Here is a 27,897-nt window from a genome sequence, read left to right on the forward strand (position 1 = left end):
CGGTTAATTAGAATTAGCAAAAAATTGCAGTGCTTAAACTGAAAAGATGTATTTTTTAATTAAACAAACCTATTCGTCTATATAAATAATAGATCTAGAATATATATAATAAATCTATATATAATATGGAATCTATATAGAATATATATATATATATATATAAATCTAATAGATTTTAAAAATATTTGATATTAAGAAAGGTATAGAGAAAGTTTACACATTGTTTAAATATTATTTCGAAGGAAGCCTAAGTCTAATTGAAAGTGTGAAATGTTTTTCGCTAGTGCAATAGTGTCTCAGTATTTGTATTAAATTTTTTGTTTGATTCAATTCCAGGAGCAGCGGTTTTCTTGCTTCGTAAATGAACAATTCTTTAAAGGAGATACATAGCATGTTTAAAATTCTTATTTAAAGAATACCATCGCTTCACTTCGCCAGATCAGAATCCGCAATAAAAATCTCGTTGGAATTACGTTGCTTTTACTCGCAAGTTGTTCGACCGTGAATCGAATTCGCATTGCAACATGATGATTTTGCTTTCCCCTGGAATCGAGGGAACTTGAACCTTCAGGTGTAGTGAATGACGAAAGTTATAAATTACCGTTTTTCTTTTCTTTTTGTCCGACCGGCGGCGAACGGCAATAAAATTCTGAATAATCTTCCAATCAAGAACAACTTCCAATCATTGGTTCACATAATCGACTCTTACCTAGTTATTATGACGCGTTTCAAAATTATTTCGTCGGTGTTCGAGATTGTTTGCTGTTCATATGCAGCAGTTTTATGTCCCATTCCAATAATTATTTAAGTTAATTAAATGGCGTATAAGGATCTTTGTTTTCTGTAGCGTTTTATTTATCTGTAAATACAGTGTTTACTCGATATATGTCCCAAACACAGGTCTAACCAAGGACATATATCGGCCAGGAGGAACTATTCTTTGATCCACACGACCCTACATTCCTCGGCGTCATTCCGAGGTCTCTCGAGCTTCTTGGTCCCTCGCGGGGTACATATACCCCGCGGCAGTGAGGACAGTTTTGGAACTTGTATAGGCTAGGCATTTGGGACATACATCGAGTAAACACTGTATTCTGCTTTTATTTTTATATTGTTAGTATCTACATAAGCAAGTATAGTACTTCTTAGTAATCTAGTAATTCCGAAATTACAAGTTCAATAAATTGTTAATGTCAACTGCACACGCGAGTTTAGAAAGTAATTCACAAATACTTGAAAAGGAAGAGAAGTTTAATTCAAACTTTAATTGAAAGCTTGAACAGGAAATTGATAGTTTATTTGTGTAAACAGATTGCGTAGTAATGTTTAATTCAAGTTGTATAAGCGCCATTTAGCATGTTATATGTAAGTAGATTGTCTTATAGATTCATTTGGATGAATGTGTAGGAATAAGAATTGTCGGTAATTATGCAATACGATTCTTGCGATTCCGCGTTTTCTGTTTTAGTCAAGTAGGTATATGCTTCTGTTGCAACTCCTGTTGCATTTATTTAATCTGACTCACAAGTAATATTGCATGATATATTTCAACACGATACATACAAACTTTATAAAACAGAATCGTGTTTGCACGTTTGTAGAAACAATTCCGCGACACCTTATATAACAATTAATGTACGCGGTCCTCTTCAAGGAAGAAACAATTACCTAAGCTTAACCAATTTGGATTATTACCGATCAAGGTAAAGAGTAAAACGAAAAAAATATTTCTTTCAATGATGCACCGGATGCACGCGATCTTCGATCGTCTTTGGAGCATCGGTCGGTTTGGAACTTGCTTTTTCAGTATCGCCACGAATCGCCGAGTTCAGTCGACTCTAATCGCGTCGGCCACTTTAATCGCTTGAAAATCACAGTGCTGTTCGAAGCGAAAGGAACGGATCCGACTCAAGGCTACATGAAAAACTTAAGCGCAAACTTAATCCCTAAAGAGCCGACTGTAATTAGATGGTCAAGCGCGGACTTCTTGCTGCGCGGGCATGGGGCACCATCGATTCAGCTTGAACGAGAGCACTGTCTACTCGCAGGATGTTCGTTACATAAACCTCACAAATCGAGTTTACTCTATCAGCAGAATTTCCTATCCGACCAAACAGAATTCCTTGAGAAGACTACGCCTTACAGTGATATGTTCGCAGATATTTCAATTGTAATTGGTTACTTAATGAAATCATAACATAAATTATGAAAATGTTTTCGATTTTTTCCATAGAAAGCACCAACAGTACCACCAACAGTAATAAAGAATTAAACACTTGGATCTCTTATCTATTTGCTTCCGTTACATCGATGTAACCATTTTTAATGTTATGGTATCGAATATCTTCAAAGTTTTACTATACTATAAGAACAAGTAAATGAATTATAAATGACTTTAAAGTATCTTATAATAAAAACAATTGGTAGGAATATTTAGTTTATAATATAGGTCCATTAATAATAAACAAATCGTCCGCATCAAAATTTTAATGAGTGTCCGGTGAGTTATGAACGGAAGTGTGCATGTCTATACTATTAAAAAATCATCTTTCAGATAACCAATTCGGTATTAAATATTTACTATCATAATGCATAATATAATTCATCATAATATAATATAATTCATCATAATATAATATAATTCATCATAATATAATATAATTCATCATAATATAATATAATTCATCATAATATAATATAATTCATCATAATATAATATAATTCATCATAATATAATATAATTCATCATAATATAATATAATTCATCTTACATGCGCAGCTTATTTCTTGCTGTCATTAAGTTTTACTTCGCCGTGCGTCTATGAAAAGAATCGCTAAGCAAGTATAGGTACGCAAATGTTTCAGAAATTGAAATCCAGAGGAACTTGGGAGAATTTAGTCCGCTTATCTAAAACGGTCCATAATGTATCGTAAATAATCATTTGTCGTACAAAAACGTTCTTTCATCGCTATCGAAACATCTCAATCATCCACATAACTCGAAGACCAACACCGAAATCGTAACCCGAGATAAAACGGAACAACGCTACCGTACATAGCTCGGGCTAATGCATGAAATTTAAATGAACGTTATCATTACAAGTCGGCATTCTTGCGGCACGCGGCAGCCAGTAATCAAATACCAGCGACCAAGATAACCAAGACAGAAACACGGGACCTACTAATGCAATCACGGTGGGGCCGTATTCAACGAACAAGAATTTTGAGAAACTACATGCGTAGAAAATTAAAAAAACATTTTTGAGTTCGTAAATTCGTCGAAAATCTTCAGTCGAATTTATTATTTTTTAATTGTGCCTGCTAATAGCTAGCTAATAATGTTACAAAATGCTCGATCTACATATTTCTCGTATGACCATGTATGGCCTTGCAAGTCATTGTGTTGCGTATGACTGAATTTGCCATCGCCCACACTTTCAGATGACATTTAAAAACATATAACATTCCATTTAGAAAAGCGAAGGTCACATTCGCTTTCCAAAAAATAATGTAAATATAATTAGTTGGCATATGTATTGCGTTTCCAGTAAGATACGCTGTGGATAAGTACGTGAACACCGTGTATAAGTATACAGGGTAGTCCTTTTAAGTAAGGCTACCTAAATATCTCTTCAGGTTACTGTAATGCAAAAAAATATTTGTTACGTAATGTGCATGGTGTCAATGGACCAAATATCTGGCAAGAATATTTTGTCCGAAGGTCATATTTTTGGAGTTATCAAGGTCATCGGTGTTTTTTTATACATAACTACATTTTTATTTATTGCATCGTGTGACTGGTCGAAAAATACATTCAGACATGTATAATAACATAACCTTGAAATGACCTTGACCTTCGAAAATTAAAGTTTTATACCTACAACTGATAGAGATCGTATGCTTTGACCAAGACTCTACAATCAAGAGAGTGAATATAAATAAACATGTTTACTGTCGCAATACTGATGATACTTAACAGTTTGAAATCCCGATCAGTTTCCATTTATCTATCAGTGTATCGACGTACTGTTTGAAATGAATTACTCTATGCAAGAGAAAGTTGATATGGTATTCATTTACGGTAAAGCTGATCATTGTTTAAGGAAAGCAGTTCGAATGTACAAAGATAAATTTCCAGACCGTAATTGTCCATCACGTTGCGTTGTACCTATGCAAAGGTGATCAGTAATTTCCGTAAAAGTGGTACTGTTGTGAAAAATCGTGGAAGAACCAGAACTCTTAGGAACGAAAGAAGCAAAATAACTATTGTAGATAATGTTAGCGAAAATCCACATGTGAGTTTATGACAACTTGAGCGTGAAACTGGCATTTCTAAAACAAGCATAATACGAATACTTTACGACCAAAATTTCATCCCTGTCATGTATCGTTACATCAGGACCTTCGTGGAACAGATTTAGTAAATTGTATGAATTTTTCTTGGTGGGGTCTGCAGCAATACGAAAATGACGAATCATTTTTTAAAAGAGTTCTTTTTACTGATGAAGTTATTGAAGTTAACATTATTGGTCAATTGACAATCCACATTGGCTAAGATCAGTGGACAAGCAATGATCGTGGAGTGTAAACGTCTGGTGTGGCATTTTAAATAATCAAATAATTGGTCGTTATTTCATAAACGGTACTTTAAATGGAGAAAAGTATGCAACATTCTTGCAAAATGAACTACAAATGCTTGTACACGGTGTATCACTAGATATCCATTTAAGAATTTGGTATCAGCATGACAGTTGCCCGGCTCATTCTACATAACTTGTCAAACAAATTTTGGATTTAAAATTTCCAAATCGATGGATTGGTCGTACTGGAGTTGTAGGATGACCACTGTGTTCACCAGACCTCATACCCATGGACTTTTTTTGTGGAGAAAATTGAAACAAACAGTTTATAATAATCAACCAACCACACCAGAGGACATGAAAACCGAATAGTTAGAGCTTGTGCTAATATTAATTCCGAAACAATTGAAATATCTCTACAGTTGGTCATTGCACGTTTCAGGAAATGTATCACTGTAGAAGGACACCATTTTGAACATCTCTGATGATGACTTATGAGAAAGTGAGTGTTGTTTTAACAGTTAACACACACACACACATCTGCTGATCGATATTTTTAGTGTGATAAAAAATATTCTCTTCACATTCACAGGTTCAGGAGTAATGGCCGAAGATATTCGATATCACTTCTAGGTAAAACTTTAATTTTCAAAGATCAAGGTCATTTCAAGGTCATGTCATTATACATATCTGAATGTATTTTTCGATCAGTTACACGATTCAATAAAAAAAATGTAGTTATGTATCAAAAAACACCGATGTCCTTGATATCTCCGAACAAAATGACCTTCTGAAAAAAATATTCTTGCCAGATATTTGGTCCATTGACACCATGAACATTACGCAACAAATATTTTTTGCATCACAATAACCTGAAGAGATATTTAGGTGGCCTTACTTAAAAGGTCCACCCTGTATAGTAAATTAGTAATACATATCGAGTTATAAAAATGGACACAATTAATTTTTAAATTAAAAAATTGATATAATCCTATACTATTTTCTTATCTATTTTTCATTTTAATATCAAATGAAATAATTCATTTGCAAAAGTTAAATGAGATATGGTATCACATTATACTTTAATAAATTAGTTAGTTGTTTTGTAAAATTCCATTCAGAGTATGATTAGCAGATATTTATAACTAACCAAAACAGACTATGTCTACACATAGTAATAATTTTTAAAGTCATTTTAATGAACATTAAAATTAACATTAAAATTTGGATTTTTGGCATTTTCTCGTCCAAATCTACAGGATTATACAAAAAGAAGTTAAAAATTTCTGGATTGCCAAGGTAAAGTTCAACCAACATAGTTAATTAATAAGGAAAAGAAAGTTGTTGGATTTTCTGAACTCTCGACATTTGTAAGGTTTCGTCGTACAAAATTCATTCATCTATTTAGAGAGATGAACGAGGTAATCAACGATATCTTCGAAGCCATAGAAGTGTCCCGATGGACTTTCTGCTTTCTCAAGCCCTATAGGTAAGCTTGACCGTAACAGAATTTAGCCAATAAAAGGGACTAAAGTTGTAGAAATAGTTTCGAGCACTGACCCCGCGGGTCTTCGATCTGTTACAAATTCCCGTAATTGAAGTGCTATGGACGTGAGCACGTATGTGTTTTTTTGCACGAGAGCTCGGTGTGCCTACATACATATAAGTTTAATCTATGACGAGCTCTACTCGACGCAACACGCATCACACGACCAGAGAACTTCATTAGAAGTTTACTGAAACACTTTTTTCCCCACTCTAATTTTCTCTTCTACCGTGGTATTCCCCACGCTTCCGCCGCGGCCCGGTCACGTGACACGTTTTATCTCTGTCGTGCAGACTCTGGTACTGGCAGAGAGAGGGGATAACTTTTCCCCTCAATTCATGCTCCCACTCCTCATCTGGCGACACTGATTATACATAGACATACACTATACTTTTATCTTTCCTTAAATTATTATACATGCCTGTTTTACATGCCTTGGAACATCCTATCAATGTATAGTTCTTAATAATTAATTCTATTACTTTAAATTCGACGAAGTCTATTTTATAAAAACTTAAGTGACAGAGTAATTAACTCGCGTATTACTTGGTCCGTAAAAATTTGAAAACGGTCTATAATAGTTATATGAGAACTGTAATTTCATTGTTAGATGTCGTTTGCTAATAACCTGAGATTTTGATCTTTTACAGGTGTCTCTACGTTCACGATGTATTCGACATCGATCCGTAAACGAACGCTCCAAATACGGTTTTAAACACACGGACCAGTTGTCCGTGAAACCGCAGTCTTCTTGCCACCACTATCAAGGAGGTGATCAACTGTAAATACGTTAATAAAATACAATTATAACAATGGTGTCGGCGTTACACAGTTTCCTATTTTTACAGTAATTGTGCTCACCTATGCCTTGGCGGAAACTGCCACGTATTCGTCATTACATTTTTAAAACTAGAAAATTCTGTTCGTAAGTATTAGCACAATTTTGTTGATGAAAGTTGCCTAAACATTGGACAATTGGAATAATTAAAAGTATTCAAATCGTTTACCACTGCTGTTTCATATTTGCATTTCATTATTACATGTATCACTGTACACAGTTACATGCCTATATCACTATAAAACAGATTGGTTAAAATTTCCGTAAACTCCAGTGAATTAGTTTCACAATCACATGTACAAACATACATATTTAGGTAATAAAATCTCTGAACTTTATATATTAATAAAAATTACGCTATAGTTACCATAATATACCATAGTATATTGTAATAAATTTGTAGATTTTTGTAATAAAAAATTCAAGTTTTCTTATAACAGTATTATATATATATATATATATATATATATATATATATATATATATATACATTATATGTTAGAGATTACAATCCGCATATATATTAGCTTGTAAGTTCGCGCCGCGCCAATACTTTGGATCTTCTGCCGCGACGTCTACCGCAGCGTTGGGGACCATTTCGGGTCCCACAGTTTTGTTCTGTTCTGTTCAGTTCGTTCGTCACCGTCATTGCCGCTTGTTGTAAACAATCCGATGTTTGTTATCCCTTGTAATCAAATATTAAAACTAATATTATATATATATATATATATGTATATATATATTATATTATTATATAAAATAAATAAATAGTATAGTATGTATTATATATATATATATTTATTTAGATAAATATTTCTAACATAAGTTCTAATCTACCTTTATAAATATTTTCTTGAAATAATTTGTAGTTATAAATGGTATTAACAATTTGTTCGTCATGATATATTACACTTTTATTTATTCTTGAATGTACGTGTTAATGTTACAAGATCAATTGTGAAATTATTATAGGGAGAAATCGATAAGCTCTATTTTTGTTGTTTGTAAGTCTATGTCCTCGACAATCCCTAAGTGGAAAGACATTGTAGTAATCGATATTCGTCGCGAAACCCGACACTCGCTGCGTATTCAAGATACAATAAAAAGTATGAAAACTCTATCACTAGTGTCTATATTTCGTACCGCAATGTTTAGTTCATTAACCTTTTCTACTTTTGTTGCAGTTAAATATTGATAATAACTATATCTATTAATAAAATATTGTAGTAATCTTATATTTAAAAAATACTCACAATTTGCCTGCTATTTCGACGAAAATCAAGTAACCAACAGTTTATAGCATTTTTAATAGTTATCCTAGTCCTACATTTGCTCGGCTAATAAATCTGAAACATAATTTGATTATTTTTCATATTAGAGTTATCAATTATTATAATTTACTTATTTTAATCTACGTGTACCGCGATAAAATGTTATAGTTTAGAACTGTATTAATATTATTTTTAATCGATTCATTACACATATTTCTTACCCGTTCACGTCCAGCATACAACTTTCTGAATTAATTTTAGAATATAGAAAATTATAGTATAGCCATAATTTGGTAATGGATACATCTAATTACGATTTAGAGACAATGTCATGAATGTAATAGTTTGTAACACCGTAGACTCAATAAGGCATGTAGAAAAAAAATATATTGTAATTTACTATTTATAACAATTCATGGTGTCAGTTCGATCAATGTCTGACGAAATATGAACATACGTATGGATATATTCACCAATAAAATACAGGCACCCTTCTAAAGTTACATGTACTACAAGAAATCATAATTTTAAAAATAATTTTGCCAGTTACATCTATTTTTTTTTTATGTGGCAGGTAAATGTGTTAACGTAACGATAAGGTTAGCACACAATTTTCCTACCCCAAATGAAGATACACATCCCCAAATACTTCTTTACATCTATTTTTGTATTACGTTTAATACACATCAATATTCGGCAATTTAACATAAATAATTTTTTCCAAATTTTCTTCCAGAACCTTTATCAATCAATACCTTTATTATGAGATTCCATTGCAAATTCTCTCTGCTTTTTCTTATTTCTTATTATTAATACATAAAGATTAGTAACACATTTCAGTACGCTACGCACTTTTTTCCTTTCCTCCTCACTTTTATTTTTTCTTGAAATTATCAGCAAAACTACCTTCTGCACTGCTAGAAAGTCATCTAAAGTAACTACCAATTTTCAATAATCCTTAGTAAACAAGTTTATAAATAAAGATTTCTGAATATGTGCGAATATTTTTGTCCAGGTGTAGGACATACACGGTATTGTAGATGCGTACTTCTGTTTGGGTGTACAAAAAAATAAATTTATTTATGTAATTATTTGGATAGTCTGCGGATTATTAGTAGACAGTATTAATAGTAGACTGCGGATTTTTACGAAAAATAACAATCTTGTACCCAGATTGCAAGAAACAGGAGTAAAATAAAATTTATTTCGACTCATAATCATTTCAATGAGCTGGCAATAATATAAGGATATGCATAAATGCTTTTAATGTCTTCGCTGTGTCATCTTTCAACCGCCAATTCTTATTACAAGTGCTAGTTGCACTAGTTGCAAGTGTTTGTGGAATTACGTACAGCGGCAATATTTTTGTACCCCACTGTAGAAGCCATTTGGGGTTCAAAATATGACTTGTACACAACTAAATGGCCGGCCGGTGTATATACGATCCATTGTTAAGCGACGCACAACTGTAATTAAAATAGGCTTGGCTGATCCGGTAAGAGGGGTTATTGGTCACCTGATAGGGTGGAAGAAAGCCCTGAATCGATGAAAGTAGTGGGAGGCTACCTAGCCGAAACTATTTCCGAACCAACTATAGACGGAGGCCGGCCACGTTGTAAACCTGTAACGCCGCGTTCTTTACGCGACCGAAGCGCGACGCGACGGCACGCCGAGGAACGCAGCGTTCACGCGATCACCGATCACCAGAGCGCGAGACCACAAGACCACGGGTGAGGGTAATAAGGGAGGGAGGAAAGGAGACGACACCGAGAGGGGATTGGCAGTGCGACAAACGCAAAGCTGGAAATAGCCACTGAAGGGTAGAGGACTCCGAGTTATAGTTAGCCTTTCTTATAGTTAGCCGCTGACTAGTTCTCCACAGAATGCGAAATGGGTCTCCCCTTTCTCCTTTCACTCCCCCTCCCTCCCGCCCTCCACGCTTTCTCTGTCACTTTTTCTCTACCACCTTCCCAGTCAACGCTTTTTTTATCTCTCATCGAATTTACAGTCGTACCAGGAATGTCCGGAAACTATCCTTTTTGTGTTGTAGAAGGAGAAAGGATTAATCTTGGTCAATAACGACGATGATCCCCTTTTATGTAAATACTCCCCTTTGGAAGCCACAATCATCTTCCAGCGACCTTGCCACTTGCGGAAGCACTTCTGAAACTCGTCTTTCGGAATTGTCAACAGCTGCCCCGACGCGTTTCTTTTAATGGCTTCTACGTCCTCGTACCTTCGTCCTCTCGGAGGATTTTTCAATTTGGGGGACAGCCAATGATCGTAAGGAGCACGTCAGAGGAAGTTGCACGATGCCACGTTTCACTGGGAATTGCTCGATAACTTGTGAAGAATGGGCAGATGATTCTTTGATTGACACGATCGGTATTTTTTTATGATTGTTAACTGAAGATCAGCAGTACCCTTAACAGGTTACTCGTTAAGGTTCTCCCCGAATGATGAATACAGTGTTTACTCTATGAGTATATCCCGAATACCTAGCCGATAAAACCTCCAGAACGTGGATCAAAGAATAATATCTCCTGGCCGATATGCTGACATATATAGAATAAACACTGTACATATTTTTTTCAATAGTACACCGAGGTATATGTATGTTTCGTGTTTCGTACATTGCTTTTTACTTTCCGACATGCACTCGCGTCTTCTTTTGCTTCTGGATCTTAATCGTTAGTCCTTACCGCATCGGTCTATCCCCCTTCTCTTTTAAGCTCGTTGTTTTGTCGCTGCGTTATTTCTGCACCGCAGTCTACTGCATCAGGATAGTAGACGACGGTCTCCGAACATCTCTTGGCCCAGACTCCGCGGACGCCGAGCGACGGAATTTTCAGAAAAAGAAGAGACACCGTTGCTTGGGTCGGGAATGAATTCCGGCGGCACGCACGAAGCGGTGTGGGATTTAGGATCGAGGGGGGTTACCGCAGAAACTACGAGCTGTTATGCGGGACCAGTATCCGTAATGATATCTTCCAACCGAACTACAGACTATTTGCATCAATGTTATTATTGAGGTTCGTTTAAACACATTTGTGATAACAATGCTGGTCTATATGTCGCTTCGCTATTTAAAAATTATATAACTCGTTGTTAACACGTTGACCATCCATCCAGCGTCCACAAAAATCAAAGTACATTTAACCCTCCGTGAGAAACCTGGGTCGCTTATGCCCGGAGCGAAATTTCCTTGAATTTCTTTTTTCCAATATTTATTTTTTCCCATTAAGGCTACAAACAATGCACGTTCCAATGTATATTGAAATAGGGACTTCATTACGCATTCCAGAATTTTTTTAGGTTAAACTTCATCTGTACAACCCAGAAATGTTTAACTTTACCTGTCAAAAACGCTTAGAATCGCTTAAGTTTGAACACGCATATCTTTTGAGCCAGTGAATTCCTCGCATTGAAACTTCGATTCTTGGTATTTTATTGTCAAGATGTACAGGATTGTATAAGAAAAGTTAACAATTTCTGGATTACCAAAGTGAAGTTTACCCTTTTTAAGATTTTTATAAACCTAGAAGAGTAAAAAGATTAGCGTGAACATAAACGACTCAGTATGCAAACGACGCGACGGCACACAGTGGGCAATTTGGACAAAATCGGATTCAAAATCAAGGAACTTTCGATAGGAATGAGGTAGAGCGATGAAATTTTTTTTAAATGAAAGCTGCAACTTTGTAGAATATGGGAAAAATAGAGAGATTATTACCATCCAATCATTTCAACGAAAAAATGACTTAATTAGTTTTTGTCACAAAAATCTATTTAATGCAAAATCCTGAGGTCGTAGACAAATTTTGAAACCAGATTTGAAATCAGCGTGAAAAAATCTATGGGAAATGATGTATAGCATGTTAAAAAAAAAATTTTTCTGCGCGTGGTATTGGAAAAACCATAATTTTCTTGAAATTGTGCAAGTTTAACGAATTTTCTCAAGGTTAAAAAACGTTCGTACCATAATCTCCCTATTTTTCCCATATTCTACAAAGTTGCAGCTTTCATTTAAAAAAAATTTCATCGCTCTACCTCATTCCTATCGAAAGTTCTTTGATTTTGAATCCGATTTCGTCCAAATTGCCCACTGTGCGGCGTTGATAAAAATAAGGTTGCAGACGGCGATCAAAGAAAAACTAACAAGTTAAGATTCACGGTGCTAACTACTTTTTCAAGCCTTTCATATTTCACAGACCATAAGGAAGTTTAGCACACTACCCCTCGACGCAGAGATTAATTTTTAAATCGGAGAAAATAAACCCGTCACTCACATGTGGGTAACACGGCAGTCAACATGTTAATGGATATTTTCAAATCTTCGTATCACCGTTTTCATTAGAAGAACTGATATCGAATCAACTAATTTGCAATCACCCAAAAGCAACTCCCCTATGGGTCCATTTGGATCCCAACATTCGCCGTGCACGTTGCTAAACTCATCTGCTGCCCGAGGTTTAATTAAATTAAATCTGGTAGTTTGCGTTTTAAAAAATACGTTGGTAATCTGAGAATTAAAAAAGGTTGTAATTTTAGAATCTACTTGTTGCAGTTATTTATAAGACATCTATGCATAAAAAGTACTTTAACAGTTCTAAGGCTTAAATTACAATTATTTTGAAGGTACAGTAGCTTAAAATTGATGATGCCATCAAATTGTTTCGTAAATTGTTAAAGTTTTGACATGTAAAAATACTTCAACATGTTAAAATTTTGGACGCGTTTTCCCAAAATTATGTTTTCGAAATTGTCTACCAAAATATAAAAAGAAAAAACAATTATTTAGTTCATTCAATAAAGATTATTACAAATTTTTTTTATAGTGCTCTAGTTGAACCAACTTATGATGAAATCGTTATTTTTGTGTAAACAAATTTTTTCACGTTTTCTAAAGTCTCATCAATTGATGCATATGTAAGTTCTGCAAATCCCTTAATTTATTCCTAAGAAAAAGAATTCTTTAAGATTTGTGTAATTTTGAATAATGCATCAACTTTTGATTTTCATCTTCCAGACGGTTTATATTTACGTGTCGGAATACTGGTAAACCATTCTTCAGTCTCGCATTTGAGTTGGATGATCAGAAAAGATAATCGACCGACAACCAAGAAGCAGTTTTCCCGTGCGTGACTTCCGCCGGATTCGTGTCGACAGCACTTCCATTAACAAGTGGACAGACCCACATGCATAGACGTTCTTCTCAGATGAATTGATATTAAGCATACAAATCATGCAATGAATATTCGACAGTAAGCGCATTTTGCATACGGACGTGTATTAAATCAATATTCAGATTGGCTTTTTGAAACTTGTCGATTGTTTTGAAAACGTGATCATTGCTCATGATTAACTCAGTAATCATTAATCGTGAATTGATTACATTTTTTATTATGATTATGTTCTTTGCCTACAAGACTATTCTATAAAATTTTAGATCTCTGCCTCTTTGTTCAAGGATAATATGACGGTGAAAAGCTCAAATATTACCTTTTATTTTCTTAATTATTACTTAAGATATTTAGATAAAATAAAGGCGAAATAAAAACTGGTCAGGGGACTGATTGAATATGTTTGTCCTGTTGAAGCCTTCACATCATTAAGTAAGCCTTAATTTCGAAATTTGGCTGAATATTTCAAATTACTTTATTGATTGGGTGCAGTGCATTAAAGGGTTGGGCACACGTGGAATGTACAGACCAAGAGAATATCGACCTGAATGTCATTTCACCTATGACATTTGTAGACGTGCCTAAATAAAAGTTCCATTCTGTTTTTAAATGTTTCTTACTAACATTATTAATTGGACTTCCGTTTCTGGTTGCGAGAGAGGCTGACGTGTGTATAGTGAGTGGAGAGGTTTTTGGTGAGAGAAAGTGAAGAGTAAGAGGTGTGAGAGTGTTGGAGAAGAGAGCGAGAGGAATAGGGGTAGGTAGGAAAAAAAGGGAAGAAGGTGGGTTGGAAGTGTGAGAAAGGTGGAACTGAGTGAGGGATTGGAGGTTAGGTTGGCGGGAACCTCGTGAGGCGAACGCTGGAGTAGAGAGAGGGAGTGATAGGTGGCGCCGCATGGTGGTGATAGAGTTAGGAGGAAAGCGGGAAATTTGAAAAGTAGTGCAGTGTAGTGAGAGGAAGAGGAAGAAATGAGTAGCAGAGGGGAAGAGGAAGTAGATGGTGGGAAGGTGGAGAGGGATGAGGGGGGAATGCCGACGGTCGCGGAAAAGCTAGGGAGAGGAGGGGGAAGTAGTGGGAGCAGGTCGATAACCTATGGAAGAAAAGAGGGAGGGACCAAGAGGATGAGGGGTGCGACGAGGGAGAAGGGGAAAGGGGAATCTTTAAAAAGAGTGCGAAGACGAAGAGGTCGCCGAAGGAGGATCGGAAAGAGGTAGAAGGGTTAAACAAGAGTTGGGAGAACATGGTTAGGGATTTGATGACGGGGTTGAGGGAAATAAAAGAGGGGATGAGGGAGATGAAGGAGGAGTTGGAGAGAGAGAGAGGGAGGGGAGAAGAACGGAGAGAGAGAGAAGTGGGAAGAGGTGGAAAGGAGGGAAAGGTTAGAGAAAAGAATGGAGGGACTAGAGGGAAAAGTGGAGAAAGTAGAGATGGAAGGGAGGGAAAAGGGGGCAGAAGGGGAAGAAGATAGGATGGGAAAGGGGGAAGTAGAGGAGTATAGAAGGAGGATAAGGAGGATAGAGGTCAAACAGGATAGGAAGGAGAGGGAGGAGAGGAGAAATAATGTAGTAATAAGGGGGATACAAACGGAGGGTGAGGGCATTGAAATGGAGGTGAAGAGGGTGTGGGAGGTGATGGGTATGAAATACGAGGGAATTAAGGAAATAAAAAAGATAGGAGGAATGGGAAAGGACGGGAGGGGGTTGGTACTAGTGAAGTTGGCGGACAGGGAGCAGAAAAGAAAGGTGATGAGAGAGAGGAGCAAGTTAAGAGGGAAAAAGGAAAGGTTAGACGACGATTTAACGGAGGAAGAGAGGAGAGCGAGGTGGAAAATTGAAAGGGAAGCGGAGAAGGAGAGGAGGAAAGGAAGGAATGTGCAGGTGGGGTACATGAAAATGTGGGTGAATGGAAAGTTGAGGCCATGGGACGAAATAGAGGAAAGTTGGGTAGATGAGCAGGGAAACGGGCAGGGGAGGTAAAGGGGTGGGAGGGGGGAAAGAGGGTGGAAAGAAAAGGAAGACGAGGGAGAGGGAGTTTAAGGTGGCTTTCTGGAATGTGGCGGAACTGAAAAACAAAGATGAGGACTTCTGGAAAGGGTTGGAGGAGTGGGACGTGATTATGTTGATGGAGACGTGGCTAGAGGAGAGAGGATGGGAACAGGTAAGGGGTAGGCTGCCATCGACCACATGGTCGGCGGCGTGGGGTCGTGGAAGGCGGTGGCCTCCTTCTGCGAGGAAGTGATGAAGCAGAAGGAGGCCGCCGAGCGGGCCCGGGAACGAGACCCGGGCTCGGCCAGGAGGGTGTGGGCGCGGGGACGACCCCCGCGCCGACGTGTGCCCCCCAGGAGGGGGGCGGAGAGGGTAGGGAGGGCGCAGGGGGCTCCCCCGCGTCAACGTATGCCCCCGGTGGTGGGGGGCGGGGTGGGGTTGGCGCGGGGAGTTTCCCCGCGCCCTGTTACGCCCCAGCAACTGGGGGCGGTGAACTTGGGGGTTCGGGGTGTGAGCTGACCCCGGCCCCCGGGGGGGAGCGTAGCTCCCCCGTGACAGGACGACACCCCCCGGGTTAATTTCCCGGTTTGGGGGGGTGTCGGTCCGTCCCTCCCGTTAGGAGGGGGATTCGTGGGGGGATTTGGGTGAGGAAGGGTCGGGGCGTGCCGGATCGCGCCTCCGACGGCCCTTTCTTCCGGTGGCGGCGTCTTCCTGCCTCGACAGGGGCTGGTTCCTACGGGATACCGGCTCCGAGCGGGGCACGAAGACTCCGGGAGCTGTGGGTGGACCGAGCTGGGGCTCGGGAAGCCCAATCCGAAGGCTCCAGGGATGGGGACACCGGGCGGGTCCCTCCGCCCGGGGTCTTATAGCGTAGGCAGTGGGGGAATTTAACACCTCCCCCGGGGTATGATGATAGCTGGGAGGTGTCCTGTTGAGTACTCGCGTGATCCAGGCACCTCCTGTGTAGCTTAGGTGGGCGTGAGGTTTTAGTGGGTAGTCTCCGGGGGCTCGCCCCCCGGGGAGAATCCCACATAACCCCGGCTTCCCCCAGGGAGTCGGGGTATGTATAAAACATTTCCTCACGATAAAAAAAAAAAAAAAAAGGGGTAGGCTGCCAAGAGGGTATGTATGGGAAGCGCAGTGGGCAAGGAGAGAGGAAAAGATGGGGAGGGCAAAGGGGGGTATGTTAATGGGAATAAGGAGATTTAGACTGTGAGGGGGGAAGAGGGAGGAAGGGAGGGGGTGATGGTTACAAAGATGAGGATAGAGGGGGGATGGTGGAAGATAATTGGGGTGTATGTGAATGGGGACTTGCGGGAGAAATTGGAGGTGTTGGGAGACTGGATAGAAGGGAGAGAAAAAGGTGTGAGGGTGATTATAGGGGGAGGATTTCAATGCGAGGACGGGAAGAGAAGGGGGTGGGATAGGAGGGGAAGAAGAGGGAAACGGGAAAGGGAGTAGGAGATCCAAAGATGAGAGGATTAATGCAGAAGGAAGGAGGTTATGTAGGTATTTAGAGGAGAGGAGGTGGGGGATACTAAATGGGAACGTAAAGGGAGATGAGTTAGGGGAATGGACATTTATAAGAAAGATGGGGAATTCAGTGATAGATTATATATTGGGAGATGAGGATACGAGGGATGGGGTGAAAAGGATGGAGATTGGGGAAAGAGTGGACTCGGACCACCTGCCTCTGACGGTATGGCTTAAGGGAGAAAGGGCAGGGGGAACAAAGAGGGGGGAAGGAGTGAGGAGTAGGTTGGTGGGGTGTTGGACGGAGGAAGGAGTGGAGAAGTTCAGGAGGAAGTTTGGGAAGAAGGGTGGGACAGAGAAGGGAGTAGAGGAAGATTGGAAAGAATTGAAGGGCAAGGTAAAGGAGGTGATAGAGGGGATGGGGAAGAAGAGAAGAGGGGAGAAGAAAGGTTGGTGGGATGAGTAATGTAGAGAAGAAAAAAGAAGGTGAGGGAGGAGTTGAGGAGATGGAGAAAGAGGGGTGGGGACGGGATAAAAGTAAAGGAGAAGAAGGTAGCATACAAGAATCTATGCGAGGAGAAGAAGAAAAAGGAGAGGGAAAAATGGGAAAAAGAGGTGGAGGGAATAAAAACGGAAAGGCAGATATGGCAGCTGATAAGGAAGGAAAGGAGGAATGTACGGGTGGGATAAGCATTTTAGGGAGCTTTGGGGGGGGGGTAGAGTGGAGGGTGAGGAAGGGAGAGACAAAAAAGAGAGAGGAGGATGAAGAAGAGGAAATAGAAAAAGGGGAGATCAGTAGGGTAGTGAAAGGTTTGAAAGAGGGAAAAGCAGCAGGGGGGGATGGGATACCGAACGAGATGTGGAAGTATGGAGGGGAAGAAGTGGAGGAGTGGTTGTGGAGGGTGTGTAATAAGGTGTTGAGGGGGGAAGGATGGCCGGATGACTGGACGGAGGGTGTAGTGATACCAATAGCAAAGAAAAGGGAAACTAAAAACGTGGGAGATTACAGGGGAGTAACGCTAACACAAACAGCATGCAAGGTATATGCAGCGTTTTGGCGGAGAGGCTAAGAAAAGAAGTGGAGGGGAAGAGGATACTGCCAGACAGTCAGACGGGTTTTAGGAAAGGATTGGGATGTGTGGACAACATATATGTGCTCAATCACATAGTGAATAGGCAGGTGAGGAGGAAGGAAAGAAGGTTGGTTGTGATGTTTGTGGACCTGAAAGCGGCGTTTGATTCGATGGACAGGGATATATTGGTGGGGGAGATGAGAAAAAAGGGGGTGAGGGAAGGATTGGTAGGGAGATGTGAGGAGATTCTAAGGGAAACGAGAGGCAAGGTGAGAGTATGGGACGAAGAAGGGGAAATGTTTTGGACGGCAAGAGGGGTGAGGCAGGGGTGCCCGCTAAGCCTTCTGCTGTTCACGTTGTTATTGGCGGACATAGACGAGGTACTGGAAAAGGGGGGATGGGGAGTGGTGAAAGTGGGAGGAAGGAGAATATACACCTTAGCGTATGCGGATGATATAGCGATGCTGGCGGAGGAGGAGGAAGGGATGATAGGGGTGCTAGAGCGATATTTGGATAAGAAAAGACTACAGCTTAATTCAGAAAAGTCAAAGATGATGAGGTGTAGGAGGGGAGGGGGAAGGTGGAAGAAGGTGACGTGGAGATGGAAAGGTAAGGCACTAGAGGAGGTCAGTCAGTATAAATACCTAGGATATGTAATAAAGAGGGATGGTGGTCAGGAAGAGCAAGTGGCGTAAAGGATAAGGAAAGGGGCGGCAGTGATGGGACAAGTGTGGGGAATAGGGAAGAGGAGGTTTGGAAAGGACTGGGGTAGGAGGATTTGGCTTTTCGATAAATTAGTATGGCCGGTGATGAGCTATGGGGTGGAAATATGGGGGTGGAAAGAAAGGGAGGGTATGGAAAGGATGCAGGAGAGGTACCTGAAGTGGGTGTTAGGTGTAGAAAGGTTTACACCAGGATACATGGTGAGGGAAGAATTGCAGAGAGAGTTAATGAGGGGAAGGGCGGGGCTAAGAGCTTGGGGGTATGAAAAGAAGTTAAGAGAGGGCAAAGGAGGGGAAGTAGCGAGATTGTGTTGGGAAGAGATGAGAAGGAGGGAAAGGAGGGGAGTAGTAAGAGAAGGGTGGGAGAAGGAAAGAGGGGATTTCTTTGAGGATAGGGGGTGGACAGGACAGGAGGTGGAGGAAATGATGGAGGAGAGGAGAGAGGAGGTAAGTGGGGAGCTGGTAAAAAGGGAGAAGGAAAGGCAGAGGGAGGAAAGGTGGGAAAAGATAAAGAAGTCAAGATATAATAAGTGGTATGGGATGGTAAAGGGGGAGGGTCTGCCGGGATACTTACAGGAAGGGTGGGGGGAGAGTAGATGGCAGAGGGTGGCAAAGTTTAGGTTAGGAAATGGTATGAAAGAGGGAAAATATTGAATGGATGAGGAGGCGAGAAAGTGTAGAGTGTGTGGATAGTTAAATGAGACATGGGAGCATGTATGGGAGGAATGTATGAGGCTGGATGAGGAAGGAGGTTGGCAGGAGAAGATGTGGGAAGTATTGGATGATGAAGGGGGAGGGGATAAGTGGATGAGGAGGGTGGAGGAATGGAGGGAAGGTGCAAATGGAGGATTGGGATGAATGGTGAGCGACCGGAAGAGGGGGTCCGTTCGTTAGGGAAGGGGAGGTGTAGGAGGAGGAGTGTGTGTGTGTGTGGGTGTGTGAGAGAAAAGAGTGGTATGCTATGTTTTAGTTTTAGTTTATTGTTTATGACAAATGTAAGGCAGTTATTTATTTTACATAATGAAATTTATTAAATTTATTTTATTTTTTTTATATTGTATATATAGCGAGCGTTATGGCGAGCGTTATGTTTGTATTATTTTATTTTATTTTGATATATTGTTATTTTATTTTTATGTTTGTTTTTATTATACTTATTATATTGAAAAGCGAATCGGTGTGGCGCGACGGTAGCGTGTCAAGTTTTCAGCCGAACGACCAGGGTTCAAATCTTGTCGACTAATATTGAAAAGCGACAGTAGCTCTCTCTCTCTCTCTCTCTCTCTCTCTCTCTCTCTCTCTCTCTCTTTCTCTCTCTGTGTGTGTGTGCGTGTGTGTGTGTATTTAGTGGTATGCGATTTTGCGAGTTGAAGGAGATGTTATGTAATGGGATTGTAACCCTGAGGGGAACAATAAATGAATACAAGTACTAACATTATTAATTGTTTAGCCCTTAAATCCTACTAACTAAGTAAGTTGGTCGTTACAACGAAATTACAACGAATTTTTATTCCTACGAATTATTAATTTTTATGACGAAATTTAAGAGAAACGTTATCTTCTCTTTTATTAAGCATCATTTACTACAAATTACTTTTTCGAAATTTGTTTCTTTCCCAACAGTAGTCCAAATGATAGTACAAGGAGTGGCCGGTATTACGCGACTCTCTCCTAATTAGAAGCTAGTACAACAGCTATATCAATACTTTTCTTCGTGGTTTTTTCTTTGAGATATACATACCTAATTGATTATCGGATCATAACAGTGTTAAAATTGCTAGGCTATTTACACTGCATATAATTAACCGTGATATGGAAGGAATTTTAATTATTCTAGACTTTTATGGTAGAGTTATCCTCTTAGCCGGCAGAATACGAAGTTCTATGATAGCAGATCTAATAAACGAAGTGAGTCGGTGTTGAACTTCAACTACTGTGAAATGAAACAAAAGTAATTACACTGCATTAGAAAATTGTTAGTTTGTTCATAGTACTTAAATGGAAACCGAATAAATGACTGTTATGGTGGTTACAAGCAACCATTTTCCTGATGGAGAAAATTACTACTTACACAATTTATAGTCTGACGCAACGTCACTCTACTTTACTCTTTTACCAGCTGTAATCTTTACAATGAAAAACTGTCACTCTCTTTTTATCTAAAGATAATAAGTATATTTAGCCTGTAATCTATATTATTTACAAAATTAATACCTAATTATCACCTAATTGCTACATAATTAGTCTTCGTGCATTATTAATACTTTGATGTACAGTTTTTAATTTAATTGAATGCTTTTTTAATTATACAAGACGTACTTTTGAAATTTTCTATACAGATCCAGATGAAGAAGTTATAAAAAGCGACCTTCAGTATTTCATCCGTAACTCCAAGCAATCGAAATTTTTCAAAACTATCTTTCGCCGATTAAACTAATCCTTCGAAGTTCTCAAGAAGATTCTAATGGCTCGGCCCGATCAAACAAAAATTACTCTGTTTCAAAGAGTGTCCGAATATCAACGGGAATCGCTGTAGTTTTCGGCGCCATAGCCTGAAGATCGGTCACTAAAAAAAGTCTGTCGTTGAGGATCCCGAAGTTAAAGAAAATATACGATCGAGACTAGCGCCTGCGGCCATGGCGGATCGTTACAGGCTAATCCGCTTCTCTAATTATGCGGCCCTTCCGGCGAGACTTTTACGAGGGAGAAAGTTCCGCGCGGACAGAGCCGCAAAGCACCGAATATAATGTACGAGCGACGTTTCGCGACAAAATAATTAACGTGGGAAAGCGGTCGCGTAAATTCCATAAATCCTCCCTGAAAGGATACGGAATCGTGACTCGCACCGAATCCCCGCTACTCGCTCGTGGCTAACGCCAAATTATAAATAGATTGAACTATCCCATTAATCACCGTCAATAGAGCCGTAAATTTCGCGTGGTAACTGTTCTCACTTTACCATCTCGCTGCGCGGCTGGAACGGAAAAAAACGTGTCCAAGCGCGAGGGGGATACGTTTGCGTTTGCAATCATCCACGATTTCAGGATCCGAGACTGACTTCGCGCGTCCCGGCGTCAACGATCTCAGATCGAACGCCGGATAGCCACGACCGTGTTAAATGGTCGGCGCATGTATCTAGATCCAAAGTGCCTATTTCTGCTATAAGAGGAATTAGCGAAGGCCGTCCTGGCGAAAAACGGCTAGCCCGCGATCAACGTATTCTTACGTTCCCGAGGACAAAAACCGTGGATTCTTGTTAGACGAGTTATCTCCTCCGTGTATTATGTTTCAGCGTTATTTATTGGTACACGGGATCGCGTTGGTGTCTTTGTCGCAGTTTATCCTCTCCCTTCGTCAGTCTGTGTATTAATATTCAATTTATGCTCTTCTCTTATGTACTTTGCTCTATCCTTAATGGCTTACGTGTTAGATGTTTATTTACGGGAATAATTACTCCGTACCGCCGTTTCTCTTCGCGCGATGCGTTCTAGTTCCATTAATTGAATGCCGATACCTCGCGGACGATCGTACTGCAATTACAACCGGACGGGGGAGGATATGTTTATCGGATTCAATTTTAAGAAAATATACTAGTTGCTACACGGTGCAAAGAAATGTTCCGTCTTGGCTGCCATAGGCGTATGCTACATCTTCGGGTCGATGAAGATCCGTAAAAAGAGCTGCCGCAAAATTGTCCTTGATCTTGAATTTCAAAGCCAGCATTTTTTTTATGACGCGTAGAATACAATGCAACCAACAGAATATTCATTTTTTAATATACATATAGAACTTTCATTTCTGTCATTTATTCTTTTGTATTTTCAAAAAAATTGCAGTGTTTATAGCGATACTTGTATTAATAAATGCATCATTGAAAAGTAAATCAAAGAGTTTGAAGATGGGGATTTTAATTTCTTGGACGATCGAAAACGGAATGACATTTATCAATGATTAATGTGGATGAAATTCTGACTTTAATATGAAAACCCAAGATATCCGACTAAACAAATATTGCCATTTTGTTTCTCTCGTAGCTAATTTTCGTATATTGATTTACAAATTTGTTGTCTTCACGAGTTTAAAAATTTCTGCGAGTTCTTTAGGAAAGATTTCTAATGTTGTTTTGCAGCCCTGTAAACAATATTTGCCAGAGAAATTCGTTAGTATAAGTGCCCAGTATCCTGTAGATAATAAATATTGGATAAATCATTTCTTCATACGTTACGTAGCCGTAAATATGACTGAACCTATCATTCCTTAATGCACTGTATAGCGTTTTATAGTATTGTCTGTGGAGTGTAGCGAAGGTCCGAAAGAGTAAACGAAAATGATGGGGTGTGTCCCGCTTTACATAAAGATGGACGCGTAAATACCACGGGGAAATTCGATCGAGGAATAAATTTCGTGAAATCGATCATTCAAATAGTGTTATTTCAACATTCATCATTCTCAGCGGATTTGTAACAAGCCGACTCAAGGGGCCGCCACTTACGTACCCAAATAAGTGTTTACCGCAATCGGGGGCCCCCTAAGGATTTTGCGGCGTCCACCCATTATCAGCATGCTTCAGTAGCTTCTCTCTCTCTCTCTCTCTCTCTCTCTCTCTCTCTCTCGGGCTCTCGGGACGTTCGAGGCCCGTGCCCGCTAATAACATGAAGCCAACTGCGCGCGATCGAGTTCTTGCTGCTTGCACCTACACGCTCGAGACACCGGATAAATGAATGCAGTTGCTTATAGCTACTGGATACGAAATTACCATGAAGGTAATCCTGATCGTATGGCCCTCGAAAGGATCCCCCCTCCGGCTAGATATCTACCCGGATTCCCCTTACTTTTTTTTTCTCTCTCCACCCTGCTCGGACCTGTATACCGTACGCTACGCACACCGGTGCGTCGCGGCGCGCAGGTCCGATTTTCATGAGACGCCTAGCACCACGACTACTGACAACCAACGACGTAATTGTCGGATGAAAAATTCGCTTGAATCTGATTTGTAGTAGCATTCCTCGGTCAATTTTCGTTCGATGCAATTTAGAAATGAAGAAGAAACTCGTTGTACCGGTTTCAACGGCTGACTTAATAGATACAGCGACGCGACGAGGAGATTCAGGCCTCGGTATGGCGAGTACCCGTTGGCTCGAACTTCGACTCTGTTCCAAATCGGCCCACATAGATCACATATGTTCAAACTAGATCTTTTCACAAACTAGATAAGATAGACTTGGTGGACTCGATTGAGATAGACTGAAAAAAACACATACCTGCATCTGATCTCATTTGATAGGTAAACACTAGTCAAGTTCAAGTCTCAAATTATATTATGGGTTTTCTTCTCTTCTCTTAAAAGTCTTTTCAAGAGTGTCCAAACATTAACCCTCCGTATGCTATGCCGGAGTCATTCGTGACCCGTAGTGGTGGGGATAACCTTGGGCGACCGTCAATATGTACAATTTAATTCCGATATACGACGAAGTTTTTTATTTCGAATTAAGAAAATCGCTATCCCCTCATCTTCTTCTTTATCCTAAATACGACGACAGCCACGTCCGAGCCATTGCCTTATATCGAAAGAAAACTAGTGAAATATCGGCGTGGGTCAGAAATGACTCCGGCATAGGCCTAGAACTCGCAGGTGTCCGAAAGTTAATGAGAATCACTGTATGTACAATCATCGAGTACGTTCCATCCAATTCGATAATAGTTAAGTAAGTAAAACTGTTGATTATATTATTAGAATACTAAATCGTGAATTTCGGTGTCGCTTCTGTTTCATTTGAACAGTGCGCGATGAATAAACTCTCTAACTTCCTGTTAACGAAAAATTCATACTGACCGTTCTACCAGAACCAACGCGGCAGATCTGCTTTTCGAGACGACCTCTAAGATGGCAGAAAAAAATATCCCGATCAGCTGGAAGTTAATTTCATGGTTGTGTGCTTGTCACTGTCCTCCATTCCTCCTTTCTGAAGCACAGCCTCGATCGGTGGTTCAGCCACGAGTGCAGGTTCGATCTATTCGCAGAGGAGGGCAGAGGAAGCAACCGATTAAGTTTTTGTTCCCCACCGAGAATTAGAGACCGAGGAGGCCGGTGAAAAGGACCGAGGGATGCTGGAAGGAATATGGACGAAGAAGAAGAAGAAGAAGAAGAAGAAGGAGAGAGAGAGAGAGAGAGAGAGAGAGAGAGAGAGAGAGAGAGAGCTGGATAAGAGAGAATGAGCTGGGCCCCATCGAATGAACCAATTCGTGCACCTGTTCGTCAACTCCGGCCGCGCGGCCGGCTCGATTCCATAAAACGTTAACTAGCGTGGTTGTGACGGAACCCAGAAGGGAATTATCAGGCTTCGACCGGGAGAAGCCTTTGTTCTTCTTTTCCTACCGGCTAGTTGGATCCGATCTTCCCTTCCTCGATCGATTGTACCCAATTCATTGTAGGGGGAATTGCGTTAATCGGCGTACAGACGGGTGGGCGCTACGGAATAATGGTCACAATACGCTCTAATAATTTTCATCAATGGACTCTATATTCTTATATTATTATTATTCCACGCCTTTATTGCGCAGTCAATGTACAGTTAAGTTCGAAAATCTAGAACATGAGAAGTAGTTTACTTGTATTACGTAGCCAAAGAGGAAGCTACAGTTCAAACCTACTCTTAGCCCTTGCCTTCTGCACTACGAGCACTGTTTTTCTCCCACCTGTTTGCTCTAACAACTACTTACATTCAAAATCTTCTTTCAAAACTATAAGACAGAAGAAAATGAATGAAAAGTTTATTCTAGGAAGAATGTTCTCCTTCCTAATGTTACCGTTTACGTCTACAAGCAAGACACTGTACAGTTCTACGCCTTACGTAAAGCTACGGTTCCACGAATTCATTTCAATAAGAAATGTAAATACGCTCTTCTCGCCACGACAGAACTATATAGCAATGGTGGCCAAATTGTGGCTCTTGGCATTTGGCTCTCTGAGACATTTAATGTGACTCTCAGGGAGGGCTGAGAAGAAGCAGGAGAACACGTCATAGCAACAAGTCAAACTTCAGTCGGTATTGCAACATTGAATTATTTATCGAAAAGAAAATGGAATACAGTGAATTCCCGATACAAGTTCCTTGCGCGGTTCTGAAGAGGGACATTTAGACGAATACTGTGGTTCTCGCCGAACGTTGCATTTGAACACAGTGCACGCTCGAAACGTAAATTATCCTACTCGTCTATATGTCTCAAATCCGGGACATATATACGGATGGGGACAACAAGGCTGCGGAAATGTCAGAAGTTAAAAAATCCTAAAAAGCATGCCGCATATTATCCATATTTGGTTCTACATATAATTGTCAATCTTTATATTCGACTATGAAGTTTATCAAATACAAATATAATTACTGAAAGAAAAACATTTATGTCTATATTAATAATTATCGTACGTGTATTAATTATATGTATAAAATAATATTTAAATAATAAATTAAAAGCATTCGTATGTATTAATTACACAAAATACAGATCAATACTCTCTAGTATTTCTGATAGACGAAATATGGCTCCTGTCATGATAAGGATTGGCCACCACTGCTATATAAGACAGTCTTTATTGAACAGACAAAGCGAATATGTAGTATGCAATAAATTTTCGGTGTTAAATGTTTAATGGGCTACGCAATTAGTTCAATAGTGTAATATTATAAATAGTTAAAAATGCCTCGTGGGAAAAAGCTAAATAAAACTGAAATCAGCTTGATTAAATAGATAAAAATTATTTAGTGAAGAATATTGCAAAAATATTAACAAGAAGCCGTTGTGCGATTTACAATACCTTGAAAAATAGTAACAAGTACGGTAAAAAAACAACCAAGTAGACGTTCAAAAGTCACACTTGCGCAGATACACTCCAACGTGTATCAGTTGCACGATCGAATACGGAATTGTATTAATTGTAGTGGAGAATATTCGGAGCATTAGTTGCATTAAAAATAATTTATAGGAAATATTTTAGTAACTATTAATTTCTCACCCCATATACCCTTATAGTGTTTTATTCAGGATTCAGCTCTCTCTGCAATTACAAGATTAATCTTTACCCTTTACAGTACAGAAGTTCAAGGTGACTTTTACATCTCGTTAAAAAAATGAAATAGAAAAAACTAATTATTACTATTTATATTTAATTATTGAAACGGTACTACTTTCGTTTCAGCCATTTTTTAAAAATCTAATCACCTTGCACTTTTATCGATTTAAGCAAAAAAAATTTGTGCGCTAGACTATGGGAAAAGTGAGAAAACGCTATCACACTAAATTAACTTCATAGAAAGTTACTATTATTGTACATTTGCTACTCTTGTGTCACGTATCGTGTATTATTATTATTATTGTTATCATTATTGTTATTATTATTATTTATTTATTTATTTGTTGCTTTAAACGAATCACGTATCGTGAATCCTGAATCATGGAAGGGTCTCACCCCTGCCCTAAATGGGAAATTTAGTTATTGGAAGAAAGGTAGAGTCGAGCGGTAACATGAATAGGAAAAGTTGCTCAGAATAATGATCTTGATAACATATTTGAAGGTCATTGAAATCGGTAAGAAAGCCGCTAATGTAAATAATTGCCTAAGTTCTTTCTTCAAGTATTGGGAGGTAGGAGAAAGAAGGAGTTGCTAACTTATGTGGAGATAAATTCAGCTATTTAGAATACGTAATAAATGTACAGAAACCGATAGAAGTATTAGTATAGAAGAGCCATTGAGTGGAAAGCAGGACAAAAAGATTACAGATTGGCCGGTAAGGCTGCAAAAGAAAAGGGTGAGAGATAGGAGGAAAAACCAAAGAATAGTAACCATGTGCAGAAGATAGGGTAGCTGGGTTAGATAAGGTTATTAGTAGACTGCGGATTTTATGCATTTATAACAAAAATGAGGTGGTAAAATTTAAGACAGTGAAAAGATTAATTGAATTTAAAGATATTAATACTTTATTTCCAATCCATTAAAACGATTAAAGAAAAAAAATTTTCCATTTAGCTCTAATTTCTCGCAATTCATGCAAACAATTTTTTTTTATAAAGATACGCAGTCTAGTAATTAGGGATGGGAGAAATAGGGAGACAGAAGGAGTGAATGGAAACGAGTGTATGTGTTCAATGAATTATTATTATTATTATTTAATTAATAATTTTTAACAATTTTGTTAAAGATACTCGTGACCTTGATACATATCGCGT

At 39.2% G+C, this 27,897-nt stretch overlaps 3 protein-coding genes across 3 annotated transcripts in view; 2 read left to right on the top strand and 1 right to left on the bottom strand.

Moving 5' to 3' along the window:
- The window catches only part of LOC143358230 (uncharacterized), a 357,298-nt gene extending 341,713 nt beyond the window's left edge, over positions 1-15,585 (top strand). Inside the window, exon 2 of the mRNA XM_076795207.1 lies at positions 14,779-15,585. Coding sequence (XP_076651322.1) covers positions 14,811-15,395 — 585 coding nt within the window. The 5' untranslated portion in view covers positions 14,779-14,810 and the 3' untranslated portion in view covers positions 15,396-15,585. The remainder of the gene's footprint in view (positions 1-14,778) is intronic.
- Positions 1-27,897, bottom strand: part of LOC143358217 (uncharacterized) — a 241,892-nt gene that overhangs the window by 97,719 nt on the left and 116,276 nt on the right. Inside the window, exon 2 of the mRNA XM_076795183.1 lies at positions 8,218-8,310. The gene's annotated coding sequence lies outside the window, so the exon portion shown is untranslated. The remainder of the gene's footprint in view (positions 1-8,217; positions 8,311-27,897) is intronic.
- Positions 16,907-17,545, top strand: LOC143358075 (uncharacterized). Its single transcript, XM_076794949.1, has 2 exons — positions 16,907-17,363; positions 17,416-17,545. The coding sequence occupies exon 1, from the start codon at positions 16,996-16,998 to the stop codon at positions 17,341-17,343; it is 348 nt and encodes a 115-aa protein (XP_076651064.1). The 5' UTR covers positions 16,907-16,995; the 3' UTR covers positions 17,344-17,363; positions 17,416-17,545.

This window comes from Halictus rubicundus, chromosome 10 (genome assembly GCF_050948215.1).
Source record: "Halictus rubicundus isolate RS-2024b chromosome 10, iyHalRubi1_principal, whole genome shotgun sequence".
NCBI classification, from domain to species: Eukaryota; Metazoa; Arthropoda; class Insecta; order Hymenoptera; family Halictidae; genus Halictus; species Halictus rubicundus.

Bases quoted from the DNA above. Each gene is read 5' to 3' on its own strand.
- LOC143358075 (XM_076794949.1), top strand. From the start codon at position 16,996: ATGGGGAATTCAGTGATAGATTATATATTGGGAGATGAGGATACGAGG.